Below are 18,545 nucleotides of genomic sequence, written 5' to 3' on the forward strand. Positions count from 1 at the left end.
TGGATAACTAGAAAGCTAGAATTGAAAGACAGTGACTAAAAAAGACTAGAAGACGAGCATTATTGTCTCGGATGAGTTATGGAGGGGATGTGTCTTCCTTTCTTTCTAATCCAACATAAATTACAGTGGCCTAAACAGGATACAAACAGGAGAGATGGACTTGGCCTCCCAGGTGGGGTTCCAAGCAGGAGCCAGAACAGAGCTAATATAACCAAACTTTCCAAAATTTACCAGGCAGTGAGATGCTCTTAGGGACACCCTTGGTATCTTCAGAACCAAGCAGGAACTGGGCTGCCTCACCTCTTTCACACATAATTGTCTTAATACATAAAAACTTTGCCAAATCCATATTTTTTCAGAAAGGCTTTCCAAAATTCGCTTTGAAAAACCTCAATGTCAACAGTTCGGAATGCAGCCCACACAGGCACGATTACATTATAAAAGCACAGTTCACCTTTAGAATACAGGGTTTAGTGGCATCTGCCTTCTGGCTGAAATAAAATGAAAAGAAACCTATTCTTTGGAACTGATTATTTCTGAGCTAGGTGAACTTTTTACAAGGCCTTTGGCTTTTTCGCTATTACACGCTGAATTACTAAGTCCAGCTTGGTGTACCTGCTGACTCTTCAGGTTCCACTTCAGGACTTCCTAAGTGGGGCTATTTCTTTCTTCCAGTTTTTCTGCACTGCAATTCTACATGTGGCTCTGATATAAACAACACTGATGGCTGCCCAGGGCACTGGAGACAGGGGGCTGGTCTGCTCCAGCCCAGCACATTTCCCAGGCCTCAGCCTGGAACAAAGCAGCCACCGGAGCCAGTTACGGCAATGACCTGGCGGGATTCCCACTGACCAATGGCACACCTAAATGGACATTCCTTACATAGTTGGGGCACGGACAGCCCCTTTCCCTGCCCATGTGTCTAGGGGGTTATAAAACTCCTCCACCCCTATCTCAGGGGCCCTTTTCGCCTCCCTCCTCTTTCCCCTCTGTGCGAAGGGGGCCCAGGAGTGGATTTTCCAATAAAGTTTCCATTACAACTCTGAACAACTCGCTGATATTATTCCACCAGCGGGCGGGCGGTCGGTGGTCATCATCTAATAAACACATCCTATGCTCTTTGCACCACTCTAAATGAAACTACACCTAGAATTCTACCTTCAAAGCGCTTACATTTCTGAAGTAGAGAGCTTATTTCATGACAGAGGAACATATTCATGGCCCCAGAACAGGTAGTAAATGTGTGAAAATGGCTCATGGAAAGATGTGAACATTATGGTACACAAAACCTTCTTTCTAAGGATGAAACCATTACCAAGCAACAAGCACTAGTTCTGCTGTAAGTTAGAGAACAGGGTAGGATTTCAGAATCATTTCTGTCTGCAATAGTATTGCCGCAACAGAAATGTAAGCTGAGAGATTCCTTTCAGTTCCCACAAGCACTGGAAAACCAAGCACTAGAAAGTCCTCTTTCACGGTCAGCATCCACAGCCCTCTTAAAGATAGCAGGAAGGGTTCAATGACAAGCATTTCAATAACTGTAGTCAATGAATCACGCAGGGGAAGTGTCAGTTTCAAACAAAATGTCAAAAACAAAACAAATCTAGGGTTTGCGTTTGTATAATAAACACTAACAATTTCTAGAAGTTCAATATGATTCCTTCCTTAATGATAGTCAGGTAAGATCCATGTGATTACACTATTTTTACAAGGAGAACTACATTACAAATATCCCAAATTCCCCAGGAGGAATTACTGTTCTGAAATGCAGAACCGTGGTCCTTAGAACACATGAGAGGGTAACTCAGTCTTCCTACCATTTCATTTCCTGCTCATTGATCTTACAAGTTTGCTGCCAACAATCCAGATAAATAAGGCTTTGTGGAATTAAAACAGCATCCTTTCAGGCAACAAAAGATATTTTTGACATCATATACTAACAGGTCTGGTAACACCAACCTGGAGGGAAAGGCTTTATGAAAAAAAACTGGATCTAGCTCAACAAATTGACAGAACAAGTTGCCCAAAGCACAGACTTGTTTTCAAGAGATTCCTGCTACACTGATAGTCAAAGAAGACTGTTGCTTTAAAATACACTCTTCGGGTTCACTGAGAACATATTTATTGAAGAACTTAGCAAGCTGAGAAGTATTTTAAACAAAGAGTTAAATTGGAAAAAAAACTTGCACGTACAAGTTTTATTTTCAAGGACTGGTCAACTCCCTTGTTGAACATCAAAATTTAATACTCTGCTATTCTCAACTTAGAGGTATCAAAAACGAGTTTTGCTAGTCTTTGCTAATTTCTTGAGTTCCCCTGACATCGCACAAAGCACCAATCAATCTAACAGTTGTAGAAGTCCGTAAGCACAAAGCACATTTCATATTAAACAGGTGAGAATTAATCTGAGACCTTGCCCAGGGACTTGCTCTCAAGCATGTTCATAATTAGTCACTTGCTATTGAGTTTGAATTAAGGGCATCTATATATAGTTTCCTTATTTCACCACAGCAGCCTTTATATGAGAACCAAGAGTTTTGGATTAGGGGCCCCTGACAGCAAGGAATCATGCCTCAAGCACTTGCTAAAGGCACCAGGATAAACCAGAAAAAAAAAAAAAAAACCCACAAAGTCCTCTATTGCTTTTAGGCCTTAGAAGCTATGCAATTATTTTCTCAGCATTCAGTCCCACTACAGTACATGAATAGTATGCCCTATATGCTGCAATTTAATATTCTCACATATAAGTGGGAGGAAGAGGCATTTGGTTGACCCCAAACATAACAGAAGCCCGATTCTATTCAAAGTATCACATATTATCCTGCTCCAAAACTCAACATATTACCCATCAGTAGAGGAAACGCTACAAAGGAGCATTATCTTCCAGGGAAGACACTGTCTTGGGTTAAAAACCAGTAAACACGATATTTAAATATACTTACATGAAGAAGTATTTGCTCCTTCTGTTGATACTGATATTCTAATGGGAGTCTCTATAAAACATAAAAGTGGAATGAGGCTTTGTTGAATCTTGCTGCTTGGATGCTTAAATTAACAGTCTGCCAGGCTTAGATACGATCTAGAGAGAGATTTGTATCAGGACACAGTGCAAAGAGTAACTGAAGCATTTCTGAGTCAAAGCAAGCTGTACACTATACTCAAAGACCACAAAGGGGTGTGTTTGAGATTTAGACCCAAGACTTGTGAGAGAGAAATGAAAATGGAGTCAGTAATTCTGCAAGTGCTTTAAGTAAGTTCTTAAAAACACTACTTTGAACAGATCCGCAGTACAGGTGACATCTATAATTCCTTCTCTCAGACCTGGTATTTTTTTAAAAACAAACTTGAAATCACAGAGAACAACCCTCCTATTCAGAGATAATTAAAGTCAATTTTCATGCATACCCAGGTTATTTGTATATGCATAAACATCCTGACCAAACACAGTGTTCAATACAGTCCATGCAAAGTTCCTGAGTGCAGTTACCTTCAACCGAAACATGCTCAACAAACAAAGCAACAGTTGAAAAAGTATAATAACAAGATTCTCTTAACAAGGATAAAAGAAGTAAAACCAGTATTAAATAGACCGAGTGTAAGATAAAATTCATGCAGAATAAAGGCATTTCATCCCAGGGTTCATTCATTAAAAAAAAAAAAAAGAACAAGAAGAAGAAAAGACAAACTTAGACTCAAAGAAGGATTGAGATTCAACTGCCAGAAAGTTAAAGATTCAAGTCACACTTCAGGAAATAACAGCTATGGTCTACCTAAATTCCCATGACAAGCACCATATAAATTAAGTTGTTCAGGTTCCTAAAGGCATCTACTGGAGCTCAATAATGAAGTCCTTGTGTTAGAGACATGACTGGATGAAAGGTAAAGAGATTCGGTAATTCAACAATTTTCTCTTTTCTCATTCCCCTCCTTCCTTCCCACCTCTCATCCATCCTCTTTATCTTCAATGCTTCTTTCAGAAGAGTGACATCCTCTACTACAAGATCATTTTGCTCCATAACGCACATTCTAGATCTTAGCAATGGCACATTGAATATTCTTTAAATGTGGCTAACACAGTGTAAGATACTGAAATAACAAGCTTTTTTAAGTCTTGAACAGTGCTTTAAAGGGAAGAGTTTACACTGATAGATGTACGCTGACAATGGACTATATTTGATTACATAGCCTTCTATAGTTCCAACAACATTCTGCCCCCATAATGAAGAATATCAATGAAGCTGAAACATTAAACATTGGGTAACAGAAAGAATGCTGACTTGTGTCCTTCTTCTTCTAACTCTGACATGTATGACTTAATATTTCTAATGCTCCTGTTATTTACCTGTAAACTGGGAAAAAAAACAATGCCTAGTTTTATGATTTGATTGTGATTATCAAAAGAGAGACAAAAATTGGTCACCCAAACCATACAACTATAACCATAGAATCATATTTCTGAAGTGAGTTTTTAATCAAGATTCTAAAAACTTGCTTCAAAATAAGAATTCTTTTAATGTTGTAAAGATCTATTAATTGCAGAATTATAGAGATAGAGAAAATATAAGAAACAAAATGGACAGATACGTGAATGATAGCTTTGCATGTGTTAAACAGTGTTGGGTAATAAACAACTTCCCCAGGCTATAAATGCTATCAGTAAATATTACTAGCAAGTGTGAAACAAAAACAAAAACAACACTTTAAAATCATTCTGCAAGGTATTTCTAAGTTTAGCGATCCAAAAATTGTCCTTAGAAGCCCAAAAATTAGAGACCAGACCCTGATAAATTTTCCAGGAATAGAGTCTGACAGGGGAAATGCAGACACAGCAAAATGAAGCATTTCTAAAGGTAATGAAACTATCCTTGTAACCCAGGTGCCTTCTTTATTTGTGAAAAGGCATTAAGTTGCATCGAGATATAGATTTCTTTCATCTGCGCTTCTCAGAACCAAGTTCAGATGCACAATAAGAACCATGCTCTCTTAAGTAATATCCAAAGGGCAATCCAGTACAAAGCTGAGAAAAATATTGGAGCAGAAAACAAGAGCTGGAATTTGAATGCAGAGGGGATTCTGGTTAGTAGAAGGAGCAGCCAGCAGTTATGCCTGTCATTCTGGTTAGTACAACTGGCCAGGCTTATTTTTCTTACCTGAAGATACATATGCTCTTTCAGTTGAGGCTGGTATGCCAGTGCTGATCTCTGCAAAAAAGAAAAGGTGACAGCATATTATGATGTATGATCTGGAGGCCGGGTGCTGGTACTGGAGCCTTGCTTTCAAACTGAACATGAATAGGAAGAAAGGAAGAATGCATGGACATGAAAAAAGTTCAGTGCATACACACAGAGAGTAAGGAATGCAAAAGATGCTATTCAAATGCCCAGTTCTTCTTTCTTGGGCAAAGAGCAGAAGATGAACTGTGCCGGAACAATCAGAAGGAACTCACGGCCAACACTGGGGTCAGTGAGCCAGTGAAAGAGGCAGAGACTCAGAAAGGCCAAAATGAAGGAATCAAAAAAGTCATTGCTGTAGGATCACAAGGTTACAGTCAAGAACTTTCAAGTCACAGATCTTTGGAAAGTATGTTTTTGAGTCCAAAGGAAAAGCAAGCAACACTTCTAGCTGACATTGGTGAAAAATATTGACTTCTGGCATGTAAACCTACTTAAAAAATGTTAGATGACTCCAACAGGTATTTTAATATCTAAGGGTATTTCAGCTATTTGGGGCACAGCATAGAGTGGGGAGGCAGTTCCTCACCTGAAAGAAATCAAAGATGTACATTCTACAAGTGAAGAACTGTAAGTCTTGTTCAAACCTGGTACTTGCTTTCTTATTGCCTTTTATGGTATCCAGCTAAGTCTGTGTTTAGTCCTGGGAAAGGCTTCCATCTGTAAGAATTGAATACTTCTCACTTCAGTTTTATGAAGCTTGGAAAACTGCAGAGTTGCAACAATGGCCATTCTCCAGGCTGCATGCTCTGAGCAAGTCCTGCTTCATAACTCAATGTTAGCTCCCACTTCCTAACCAATACAACAGAGAAACGGGCTCTGGGGAGCCTCTCTACACCTAACTGGAAATGCTAAGCAGGTCACACATGCTATCGTGTTTAGTCTGAATGACTACCCTGTTAATCAAGGAGTTACAAATGCTCATTATCCATATGATCATCTTTAAATATAGATACAGTCACTTGGGTATCTATCTTTCCAATCTAAGGAGCAATAATATGTTTTTAACCTGTGAAATTTCTCTGGGGACAAAAAGATTTATTAGGAAAAAAAGGTCAGACAAGACAGTAGGGATGTGTAGGATTATGTGTCAGGTTAAATAGAACTATAGAAAGACCAGAAATATACCAATAGTAAGGCTGTGTGACTTGGTGGTGCCGCTGAGTAAATAGCAGCTTGTCTAATCAAGTATTTGGAGGACACAGCCATTCAAGAAGTAAGACTGCTATCAAGACATCAATGTTTACACTGGCTCTGACCCACCTAAATCAGGAAGTAGTAAAAGCAATGAGGAAGGTGTGCAATATCCTTGGGACTGCTTCAAACCAACAGAGCTGAGGAATGAGGATTGGCTGGGTTGGAGGGCCTGAGATATCTGCTTCTGAAGCAGCTACCACTTAGTATTCTTTGTGTTTGAGCTGTAGAAAAGCAGTCTGTGCCCTGGAAAAACTATGAGCAAACATTGATCAAAGATGTACGCTGTCCATGCTTCCCTGGGGAAGCCTAGAAGAAAATCCATATTTCCAAACAGTCCACAGAAGAGAGAGAATTCCTCACTCTGTCCTTCACGACGCACCAATGACATGGAAACCAGAGCAATGTGGTGAGCTGAAGGTACACAATGAGACTTGGGCAAAAGTCCCAAGCCCAACTCAGATTTATTTTTGACAAAGTAAGTAACTATCCACTATGACCTTCCAAGAAAAAAAAAAAAAATCAGAGTTTTCCTAACTGCAGCACAAAAACCTCAGATTAGAGGAAAGGTTAACCATACTATTTCCTTTTTTAAATTGAATGTTACATAAAAATACCAGAAGAGGAGGTTACTACAAAGGTGAAACCACATACACAACTTAAAATAACTTCCTTTCCTAAAATTAGATTTTTAGCTTGGGGACCTTAAAAATATCCTTAATGATTATGGCTTCAGATACACACCAAAAAATAATACTAAGTTCTGAATTAACTTTAGAGGAAATACAAACTCAGAAGTTAACATCTACTTCTACACTGAAAAGATCTTTGTTTTAAAAAAGACTCTTGACTTAGGGGTTAAGATGTTGTCTGCAACACTCACACCCCGTACTGGAGGAGGCCTAAGTTCAAGTTCTGGGTCTGTTTCCTTTCCAGGTTCCTGCTAATTCACACCCTGGGAGACAGCAGCAGAAGGTTCAAGAACACATGTCCTTGTCATCAACATGGGAAACCCAGATACAATTCCAGGCTTTTGGCTTTGGCCAGGCCCAGCTCCAGCTGGATGCAGGATTTGGGGAGTAAAACTGCAGGTGAAAAACCTGTCTCTGTGTCTCTGTGTTACTCTTTCAAATAGGTAAAAATTAAAATTTTAATGAATGTCACTCAGCACTTATAATGGATGGCATGGGTATAATTCATGATCTACAAAATAACCTTTGTTGCATGATTGAATAAATTATTATGTTTTAGAGATGTTTAAGATAATATTAAGGCCTAGAATCTCTTTGATGTTTATCAAGGTCACATATTTTTCCCACAGTCATTTAGTATATCAAATGCATTCATTCAATATCGCCTTGATTGGTACAAATCAACGAAGATTAGAATCACCAGGAATTGAATATAATTATGCTGAGCAGGCAAGTTAACACAAGGAACATTAGTGTATTTGTAATGTTTGCTTTTTTTAATAAACTGGATCTGGTTTCAGGGAAAAAAGTTGTAGTGTATGAAAAATTTCTGGAAACGAGTTTTTCTAATTGCTATGAATGCATGACTTGAGATTTTTTCCATTAGCATAATACAACTATTCAGCAAAACACACAGACATATTATATATACACACACACACACACACACACAAACATAACGTATCTGCGTGCATTTCAACATACTCGTGTTTTCCTAAAACTGTAGGGCATTATCACACACACAAATATTCTGACTCAGTCATTTTTTTTTAAGATTTAAAAAGCGGGCACACTTACTTATTAGCGTAGGTAAAGAGGCTTTAGGAATCTGTTTGTGTATCTGAATTCTTGCACACAACGAGTGTTTAAAGACCCTGAGAAACCCTAAAATTCATCAGCGATACAGAGATGGGATGGAACCCATGCACTGAAAGATACATCAGCTTCTCCCACTCGCGTTGCTCTTGCTATTGAAGATAACACACACGGACTGCACTCACACTGTGACACATGCTCCACATGCTTCAGCACCACCAGAGGCTGTCCACAAACACTGCGACATTTCCAGAGATACCGTCAATGTGGGGGTGCTGGCCTAAGTCAATCGAGCCAATTTCTTCAGCACCAGTTGATAATTTAATTAATTTTTGGAAAAACAAAACTTTTCTGCTCATCTCAAATGCAGCAGCTATTTTATTGCTGTGAGCCCAATTGCTCCTATGGGAGGCCAAATCTCACTCAGATCATTTTTCTCCTGATTAAAGAAGAAAACTGCCAAGAAGATATGATTGATTTGTTGTACAGTCTCCTGGATTAATCTTTCAAAAGACAGCATTACTTAATTAATTTGAAAACCAGTTAAGACTATTATTCTCTTCCCTACTCCAGTTCCCAGGAGGTTTCATGGTGCTTGTTAGCTAAGAATTAATTGCTAGATGCAGGTTTCCTATGAAACAAATAAATAAAATAATCTATAAATTAAAAATGAAGATACATTATACATGCTGTATGCATGTAGTCTATAGGGTCTTTCAAACTTGGATGCATCAAAGGAAACCACTTGCAATTCATCACGTTGATGGCTGTCACTTGTGAGATTTGCTTTGTATGAAAACTCAAGTGGACTTAATCAGACTCACATAGCATCAAAGGTAATTTGCAGGTTGCATAGGTTTATACACGCATTTCTACTAGATGATAAATTATTTTGGCCAATGAGAGGCAGAAACATATTCTGAAAGTAATGGCTAACAATGTTTTACTATACGTTTGTATTTTTATCTTTTTAAAATATTATTTGAAAGGATTACAGAGGAGAGATAGAAAAAAATCTTCCATCCACTAGTTCACTCCCCAGATTGCCAAAATGGCCAGGGCTGGGCAGGGCTGAATCCAGGAGCAAGAAGCTTGAGCTGAATCTCCTGCTTGAGTAGCATAACCAATAAACACTTGGGATATGTTTTGCTGCTTTGCCTAGGCCATTAGCAGGGAGCTTGATTAGAAATGGAGCGGCCAAGACATGAGGTGGTGCCTAAACAGCATATTGCTGATGCCACCAATATCCCCCATGCCATACCATCAGCCCCCGTATTTTCCTAAACACTTGAAAATACCACAAGTACAGTCATCGTTTCATTCAATTATATTCCACGCAACTATAAGGGAATTCCCACATTTTCAGATCATTTCACCTAAATCTACTGTTAATTTAGGTGGGCCTAAACAATGAGGCTTTTATGATCTAAGCTAATTTTATCCTAACAATTACTATAGCTGTCTTAGAGGCAACAACCACTGGAAAGGGTAATGCTGTCAGGGGAGAAAGAACACAGCTTCCCAGCAATGTTTTCCCACATTTCTCAAAAAGTAATTCAAACATCTTAGCACAAACAGGCACTTGAGTGAGAACTTCAGTAAATCATAAGGCATCTTTCACAATCAAATTAGGATAATTAGACTGTGCCTATATTTCAGGGTCAATCATTAAGGACACCTTCACAAGTTATAAAATAAGAACCTTGCACTGGGGTGCAATGGGTACCCTATGACACTGGCATAACATAGAATCACTGGTTCAAGTTCTGCCTGCACTTCAAGATCTAGTTTCTAGTTACTGCAGTGGGAGAGCAGTCAGTGAAAGATGGCCCAAGGGAATGGGCCTTTTTCACCCACTTTGGAAACCTGAATGGAGTTCCAGGCTCCTGGCTTCAGCCTGGTCCAGCTCCAGCTGCAGCAGCCATTTAGGGAGAGAACAAACAGATGGAAGACCACTCTTCTTTGGCTCTCTCTCCCTCATTGTAATTCTGTCTTTCAAGCAAATAAAATAAAAATTTTTAAAGAATGTTTTTAATGAAAAAGAAACTACCCAATGACAACTATATGTCTCTTAAGAAGAGAATACAGGGTCTGGCGCGGAACCCTAGTGGTTAAAGTCCTTGCCTTGCATGCGCCGAGATCCCATATGGGTGTCCCAGCCACCGTGCTTCCCATCCAGCTCCCTGAGTGTGGCCAGGAAGAGCAGTCAAGGATAGCCTAAGGTCTTGGGACCCTGCACCGATGTGGGAGATCCGGAGAAGGCTCCTGGTTCCTGTTCGGCTCAGCTCAGCTCTGGTTGTTGCCGTAACTTGGGGAGTGAACCAGTGAATGAAAAATCGTTCTCTCTGTCTCTCCTTCTCTATGTAAATCTGACTTTCCAATGAAAGTGAATAAATCTTAAAAAAAAAGTAAATACAAAGCAAACAAAATAGTTTCACAAAGAATATAAATAATATCTCAAGAAGAGTTCCACAGACTAGTTTGGCAACATGCTCTTACTTAAAAGACGTTCCTTTTTCTAGGACATCCCCACTCTCCCCTGACCCTCCCTGGAAACAAGTCTTTGAGAATGTGTCTCTATGAGCCTCCGTCAACAGTGATTTACCTGTTTGGGAAGAGATGGTCTGGCTGTGAGGTGGTTCACGGCACAGTAGAAACCATAGAGTTCTCACTGTGGGAAACACCTCTGCCAAGATTCCGTGCGATGTGACAGCACAAAGGCATGACCTGGGAGCCCCAGAGAGAGCAGGATTCCGTAGCCACTGCTCGGAGAAGCAGCCTTGATCACCACATGAACTCGGAAACGCCAGCCGGGAGGTGATACAGCAGGGTGACCGTTATTTCCCTTTCAGTGGCACTATCAAACTCTTGAGGCATAGGGAGAGCAGGGCTTTGGCTGACAGGTAAGCCACACAGGCCTTGTCCGTCATGGTGCCCGCCACACATCACACTCCAAAGAGACACCGCCTCCAGGCTGCTTTGTTTTGGGGGCTTCCCCTGTCCTGGGGGAGCCAGTGGAAGAGATCTAACCAGAAGATTTGTAAAGTCATCAAGTCTTTTGATGTGGTATGGCACAGTGAGCACTGCTAATCAGATGCTTGTCATGGAGAATTTGATTGGGGAATGAAGGAAATGCAAATAGGAGTTAGGCCTGATAGAATGTCTTAAAAAGAACCAAGAAGAATACAGCCACAAACAGGCCTCCATACCAGAGGACCTGGTTTGAATCCTGAAAAGGGACATCCTGGGATGTTTCAAAGACTAACATCCCTCCAACCCACAACCTACGTGGGAGGGCTGCATGGGAATTCAAAGCTTGGTCCAGCCCTGACTGTGACAGGCAACTGGGAAGCCGACTGAATCTCGCTCCCTCTCCCCCTCATACTGGCTTTCAAATAAATAAGTAAACATTTATAAAAGATCCACTCATGAAAAATGTAATTTAAAAGTTAAGTTTATCTTAGTGCACAAATTTTTTGAAAATCATGCTTACAAAACATCTTTTAAAAAGTCATGGAAAGCTATTTATGCAATTTCCATTTCCATTTTCCATGAATTTTTGCAACTACCGCATATAAGTTAAATAACTCACTGCTTAATCCTATAAATCAGAAATCATGGAATAATCAATATATTTCTGGAAACATTTCATGGTAACGTGACATGAAATCTAATTTTGCTTTCCATGGCACAGCTACACAAATCTAATCAAAGTGTCAAAATCATAATTCAACAGCATTTAGAACCAAGTAAACCAAGCCAGGGACAAAATGAGGAGAACTAGCTCAAAATAAAATGGTAAAAGCAAAGGATGATGGACAGGTATCAATTTTGAAAAGTTTATGTTACAAACAATATTCCATAAAATTCCACGTGGACTAATCTGAGCTGAAGAACCAAATGATACTACCTTTTGTGGTACGGATTCTAAATGGCCTTTATGTTCGAAACCATTGTAAACACAGATCTCCATCCCAGTAACAGAAACTACTTTTCATTATTCTTCTTTACTCTCTGTGGAGGAGTCATCTAAAATGACAGTAATGAGCTGGGTTTCCACTGCGGCAGAGCAGTTAGTTCACAGTCCAGAGGTGACCCAGCCCTGGTCTGTGTTTTATCTCATTCCCTTCTCTCCTCTTATGTCACCTGTGGCTCAAACAGCAAAAGCTAATCAACCTCCCATGGAGTTAATCCTGAGACTGACCTTTGACTCCTTTCCCTTGCACTTTGAGCTTATAATTTTAAGAAATCGTGCTCTTGCACAGGGCACTTTCTGATCTCCTTCCAAGGAGCAAAGCGATTAGGTTTGGTTTTCTAACAAATGATAGAACTTACAAAGGCAGTAGTTAAGTTCCAGGGTTCAAACTGGGAAAGGAGAACCTATGGCCTTGATTGAGAACTTGATCATTCCCGAAGATTTTTGAATGAGCTTTGCTAGTGCGTCATCAGCACCTGTGGATGCCTCTCCAGTTTGTGAGACAGCCCGCCACCCCCACGCGCTCTTTACTTCCCTGCAACAAACTCAAGAGACGTTGTCAGAGACCAGGTGGCACTTTGTGCCTCCAACTCATTCATTTGTCTCACAAACATTTTCCAACACTGCTGTAAGGAGAGCTGAAACTGAAATCCAAACACAGTAGGAAAACTCAAACTGTCTTAACTTCAAAATCCAATGATTAAAAAAAAAAAAAATGAATAGGCCTAACAACACTACTTGGATTCAGATGAAATCACTTAAAAGATACTTAGCAGCATTAAAATGATCTAGACTGAGTTAGGACTATGTTCAGTACATACACATACATACACACAAGTGCAAAAACACATACAATCACAACACACAGAGAAAGTACCCTGTAAGACTTTCTCGTATTGTTGATAGGATCAAGGGGAGATGTATAACCTCGTTCTCTCAGCTACGCATCCTATTTCAGCCATTTATGATCTAATTAAAATATTTTTTTAAAAGTCTGTACATTTCAGCTCTATATCATTTCATGAAGTGAAGCACTCTAAGAGGGACACACATACTTGAGATGTTTGGTTTTCTTTCCATATTTGTTATTTGTTCTGAACAAGTTTTAACATAGCAATGTATCCCAAGTCTTACCATTATCTTGATCACTCCTGTTCAAAGCTGAGAAACACAATGCGGTAGGTAGCTCTTACCGTTGGATTCCACGATGGTGATATTGGCAGAGGCACTGTCATTTCCTAATTTGCTGATCACTTTGCACATATATTCTCCAGAATCAGCCAGTGATGCTTTGTTGATGCGAAGTTCTGACTTCCTGTAAGATCAGAACCAATGTGATGTCAACACTAGAGAAATCCAATAAAAACCAAGCTTCATTTTTATGTAATTTCAGAGTTGTCCAACTCCTTTCCCTACCTTATATGTATCCTGCTCAAACAAACCTGCTATTACAATGATCTGGCTGCATTTTTTCATCTAGAGTAAAAGTAAGATACATCCCACTTAAGTGGAACCAAGCATAAAACCCTTGTTATTATTCAGGCCAGTAATTTTTTTTTTAAATATTCATTTATTCATTAATTACATTGCATTACATGACACAATTTCATAGGTACTGGGATTCCCCCCCCTTCACCCCAAACCCTTCCCCCATCATGAATTCCTTCACCTTTATGCATAACCACAGCTCAAGTTCCGTTTAGATTCCCTAATTAAAAGTTTACACCATACAGAGTCCAGCATCCCACTTGTCCAGTTCAAGTTCAACGGCCTCTTAGGGAGGCCCTCTCAGGTTTGTAGGCAGAGCCAGCAGAGCGTCACCTCGATCAATTAGAAGCACCAACATATCATCAGCAACAGTCCAGGTATGATGAGGCTGGTGCAGAGTCCACTGATTGACATAGTCCGTCTTAGGGTTTCCCCTTGTCCAGTTTTCCGCTGCAAGCATAAAGCTGAGGTGGTTGATTCATCTACTCCATTTTCCATCTTTTTTTGATTAATGCTTTGATTCCTCCATTTTGTTCAGGGGAATCCCCCTAAAAAAAACTTTGAGGCATTCCCAGTCCAGGCTCCTACATGTACTACTAGTAAGCACAGTGCCCGCCACCGTCCATCACTCCGATCAGCTGATGGTTTTAACCCCTGGGTTGGTTCTCTTCTGAGCCCCGACCTCTATTGGAACCAATGAGTATCGCATCTCTCCCCGGCTCTGCCCATCACACTCTTGTCCCTCACCTAAACCAGTGGGAGGAGTGCTGGTCGGGTGTTGCATTCCCTGCTAGCACAGGCCATTTCACCTTGGCATTTTGTGTTTTGTACTGTTTTTTTGTTTGTTTTTTTGTTTTTTTTTTTTTTTTTTTATCGCAACCAAACACGGCCAGGCCCCCACACAGTTTCAGCACTTGGGCTTGCCAGTGGATGACGTGAACCGACTCAGCCTGGTCTGCCCCAACCCGAGCCAAGTGTATTCCAGTGGGTCACATTCCAAAGCCTCTTCTGGGTTATTTACCTCCATGCTTCTTGCGTTTATTTGTAGAGTCAGTGTCCTGTCAGAGGATCTGTTCAGGTTCCTCCCTCCGACTCCTTCATGGTGTCGGGCTTCACGCATTCCAGCAGGTCCTTCGGCCAGCACCGCTCTTCAATCCATTCTGGTTCCTGCTGTTGAGAGTTTCAGCCCAGCCACGGCTCGTCCATACCCACGCATATCTCATATATGGCTCAGATGGGGTTGAGGCCTAGCCGAGCCCGTCCAACGTCTATCCTGGTCCTCCAGAGCACCAAACTGTGCTGTGGTCTAATCCGGCATGGTGCGTCAAAGCCGAATTGATATTTGTGCCAAGGGATTACAACTGTGACCCGACCAGAACTCAGCCTCCCTCCAGTTCCTGTGCCCCTTAGTGGTTGGCTCCACGCAGCCAAGGCCTCCACCACGCTCTCCAACCAGGCCTGTTGCCAGCCAGTGTTAACTATGCCAGAGGTTGCTCTGGTCAGCCCAGAGCGTCCTATAGACTGTCATGCCTCCTGCATAGACTCCACCGGCCCTTCTAAACCGTCCAATGGGGTCAGAGTGTCAGGGCATTGGTCCACGTATGCCTTACACATTCTAGCCCCGAGTATGGTTCTTGAATGCCAGTCAGTGTCATAGTAATGCCTTCTGTGACCCCTCTGCTGATCCCTCATCCTATCAGGTAATGGGGCATCCTGCTGGAAAAGCCCGGAATTTTGCCTTTTAAGTGAGCTGATGTTGGCGATCGGCACTATAAAGTGACTACAGGTTCTTCAGAGGAAGATTAAATGCCTTTGAAAAGCTTAAGGACTAATACATATTCTCAGAGTACTGTGGGTTCAGCACGGAGCGTCTCATGCAGCATATCAGAGAAACCAAATTCCAGAACTTCCTGGCCGGGCGGCCAGCAGGCGAAGCCTGGCGCCAAATGGCGCACTGGCCGCCCGAGAGCCTCGCACCCCATGTATCTGCGCAGGTGGTGGAAAGCTTGGCTGTGTTAGGCTGGAATCGTGGCAGGGACCCTCGCACCCAGGCCGCATGGCGGCCCGGGGTCAGGCCAGTAATTTAAAAGAGATCTTCTCTAACATTTTTTCCTACTGCTCTACCATATCACCAGGCATGTTACACCCTTAGATTCCTAGATCAAACTATTAAGTATTCTCATCTTTATTTAAATGTCATCAGTTTGGGAAAAGAACAAAAAAAAGTTAAAATCATTCCCTACAAATCTGCTGAAGAAAGACAATGAAGATAAGAACAGGAAAAATGACCATGTGCTTCTCAGTAGAGTAGCATCCACTGAATTCAGAGGATGTATCATTTCCCAAATAAAGGGGTTTGTCTTCCCCTAATAGTCTCACTGCTGTGAGCAAAGTACCATGTGAACAGCGCTTAATACCGGAACAAATACTCATGCAACATTAGCACACACTTTTCTAAAACTCTGAATATTAAATCAATACGCATCTCTCTCCATCTCTTTCTCTCTCTCTCTTGCCACAAGTACAGCATCATGACTGGCATTTGTGTGGGTTTTACTGCTGCATAGTCTGTCGCTTAAGCAATCTGCAGGATATCCAAACCCAGCACTGCAGGGTTGGCTCAGCATTTACTAAAACCTTTGTGAAGCATCCTCTTAGCCTGGTGTGTCACTTGCTAGGGGAGAAAAGAAAGCAGAGAGTAAAGATAAAATTCCAGGTTACAAGACTGTCATATTGTACCTTGCTTGGATTTTAGTGAATGTTCTGGTCTTCATGTCAAACAATAGCATTAATCAAGTTGGATCAGTAGTTTCAAATTCTATCCTTACTATCCTTAGTCAAAGAAAGCAAATCTGGGAGGTCCACACGTAAGACTGTGGTCTTCCAACACTCCCCACTCTCCCATCTTGCTCATTTCATTTCTTCCTCCAACAGTGGAGGCCTTGCACTTCTACCCCACAAAATCCTCCCTGACTTTCGAGGACTATCTAATGCACCCTCTGCTTCATTATGCTTGCTATGCTTATGTGGCAAGCAGCCCTCTCTATCTAAATTGTGGTTGTCTTACATATGTTTTTCATGACCCTCTTTCTCTGAGAGCTCCTTCAGCATGTCTCATGTCTGAACCTAATATGTACAGGACTTACTGGTATTCTCTCAGAGTACACACCACTGTTTTGTCCTTGATGTGTCCTTAAACGTCACTGGATGAGAATGAAAAAAAAAATGAATAGCTGAATGTTCCCACTTAAGCACTCCACAGGATCTAATATTCCTACCTAATGATGACTGCAGGAGAAAATAATGCAATATTCACAAGGCCGAGAGAATGTAAGGTAGCCCAAATCAAGGGCAGCAATAATCAAACCAGTACGTGGATTGAAAAATTAACTTCACCAGTCATAATCCACCAGGACTGCACTAGATAAATTGGAGGAAACTAAAAGGATTCCTGGAAGCAAGTTTGGAAACATAAGGTCAAAGATAGAATTTGTATTCATTTATTCTGAAATGCTAGATAATTTCACAGAGCGTTTAATTCATCAACACATTCAGACTCTTCAAGAAGCAGAGATAGGCCACATTACAGGCTTTGACAAATGGCAATCTGATAAAATTAAAATGATGTAAAAAGTTCTTGTGGCCTACAATGAGTTTGTGTTTTCAATGAAGTTAGCGTCCCAAATCCAAAACAAAAAGAAATGCATACAAAGTTTAAAAAGTTACAGTAATTAATAATTTTTGAAGATGTGATCTTGTCTGCTTTTTTTTTTTTTAATTAGAAAGGCAGATACACAGAGAGGAGAGAAAGAAAGATCTTTCATCTGCTGGTTCACTCCCCAAGTGGTTGCAACAGCCAGAGCTGAGCCAATTTGAAGCAAGGAGCCAGGGGCTTCTTCCAGGTCTATCATGTGAGGGTTCCAAGGCTTTGGGCTGTCCTCTACTGCCTTCCCAGGCCATAAACAGGGAGCGGGATGGAAAGTGCGACCATTGGGCTATGAACCAACACCCATATGAGATCCCAGAGATACAAGACAAGGATTTAGCCTCTAGGCTATTGCACGAAGACCCTGCAATTATTTTTGAAGAAGGAAAAGTCTTTTCTTGTAAATGTAGTGTGCCAGGTCTATTGCATCTACAGTAGTAGACATGAATTCTTTAGAGTGCACATTCACTGCCCACTCACTCACGCAAGCAGTTTTGCACATTCATTTCCCTGCACAAGTGTTCCTTTGTATATCCTCTACATGGTCTGTTTAATGCACCTTTCTGGGTATCGATATCAATGCCTTGTGTGTTCTTGCACTACTATGTCATGCCTACAGGACTCAGTTGAAAAGGTGCTGAAACAGATCTGTGCCCTTGGAGTGCCATGAGCAGGCCACACAGCTCTATGGGCAACAGGCTTGACCAGGTGTGTGCCAAGACACTGCCCCATGTGCCCACAAAGATGAAATCAAAAACAGATGTATTCTCAGAGCACACCCTCATAGTTAAGTAACTTTATTTTCTGACTTCTCTCCAAATGATCTGACCATGGACTCCTTTTCATTCACAGGAAATACCTGCTTATACTTTCTGAAAATAACAATCTACAGAAAAGAGTTGATGAAAAATGGATCTAAAAAAGGTAACAAAGGAACCACCAACAACCATTAGAAGACTAGTCACACATTAGCCACAAAGGTTATTCAGAGAACAGGGAAATAAATGTCTAAAAGTCAAAATAGGCCATTTGAATGACTAGTCACTATGAAATACAACAACTTTCAAGATGACTAAAACTCAACAATATTATATCACTACATTAGGTACATTTTTAAGCTTGGATTTGGAATATTCATTTATAAGGTGTTTAACTAAATTGTC

At 40.9% G+C, this 18,545-nt stretch overlaps 1 protein-coding gene across 7 annotated transcripts in view; it reads right to left on the reverse strand.

The window, feature by feature from the left end:
• The window catches only part of NRG1 (neuregulin 1), a 211,919-nt gene that overhangs the window by 142,753 nt on the left and 50,621 nt on the right, over window positions 1–18,545 (reverse strand). For 5 of the 7 annotated variants that reach the window (XM_004592699.3, XM_058669822.1, XM_004592700.2 and 2 more), the window contains exons 3-5: window positions 13,382–13,503; window positions 5,151–5,201; window positions 2,943–2,993 (exon numbers count right to left, since the gene is read on the reverse strand). In XM_004592699.3, coding sequence (XP_004592756.1) covers window positions 2,943–2,993; window positions 5,151–5,201; window positions 13,382–13,503 — 224 coding nt within the window. Of the gene's footprint in view, window positions 1–2,942; window positions 2,994–5,150; window positions 5,202–10,817; window positions 10,925–13,381; window positions 13,504–18,545 lie in introns of those variants that run through there. The other 2 variants (XM_058669826.1, XM_058669823.1) reach the window with 2 other exon arrangements.

This window comes from Ochotona princeps, chromosome 11, assembly GCF_030435755.1.
Source record: "Ochotona princeps isolate mOchPri1 chromosome 11, mOchPri1.hap1, whole genome shotgun sequence".
Classification (NCBI taxonomy): Eukaryota; Metazoa; Chordata; class Mammalia; order Lagomorpha; family Ochotonidae; genus Ochotona; species Ochotona princeps.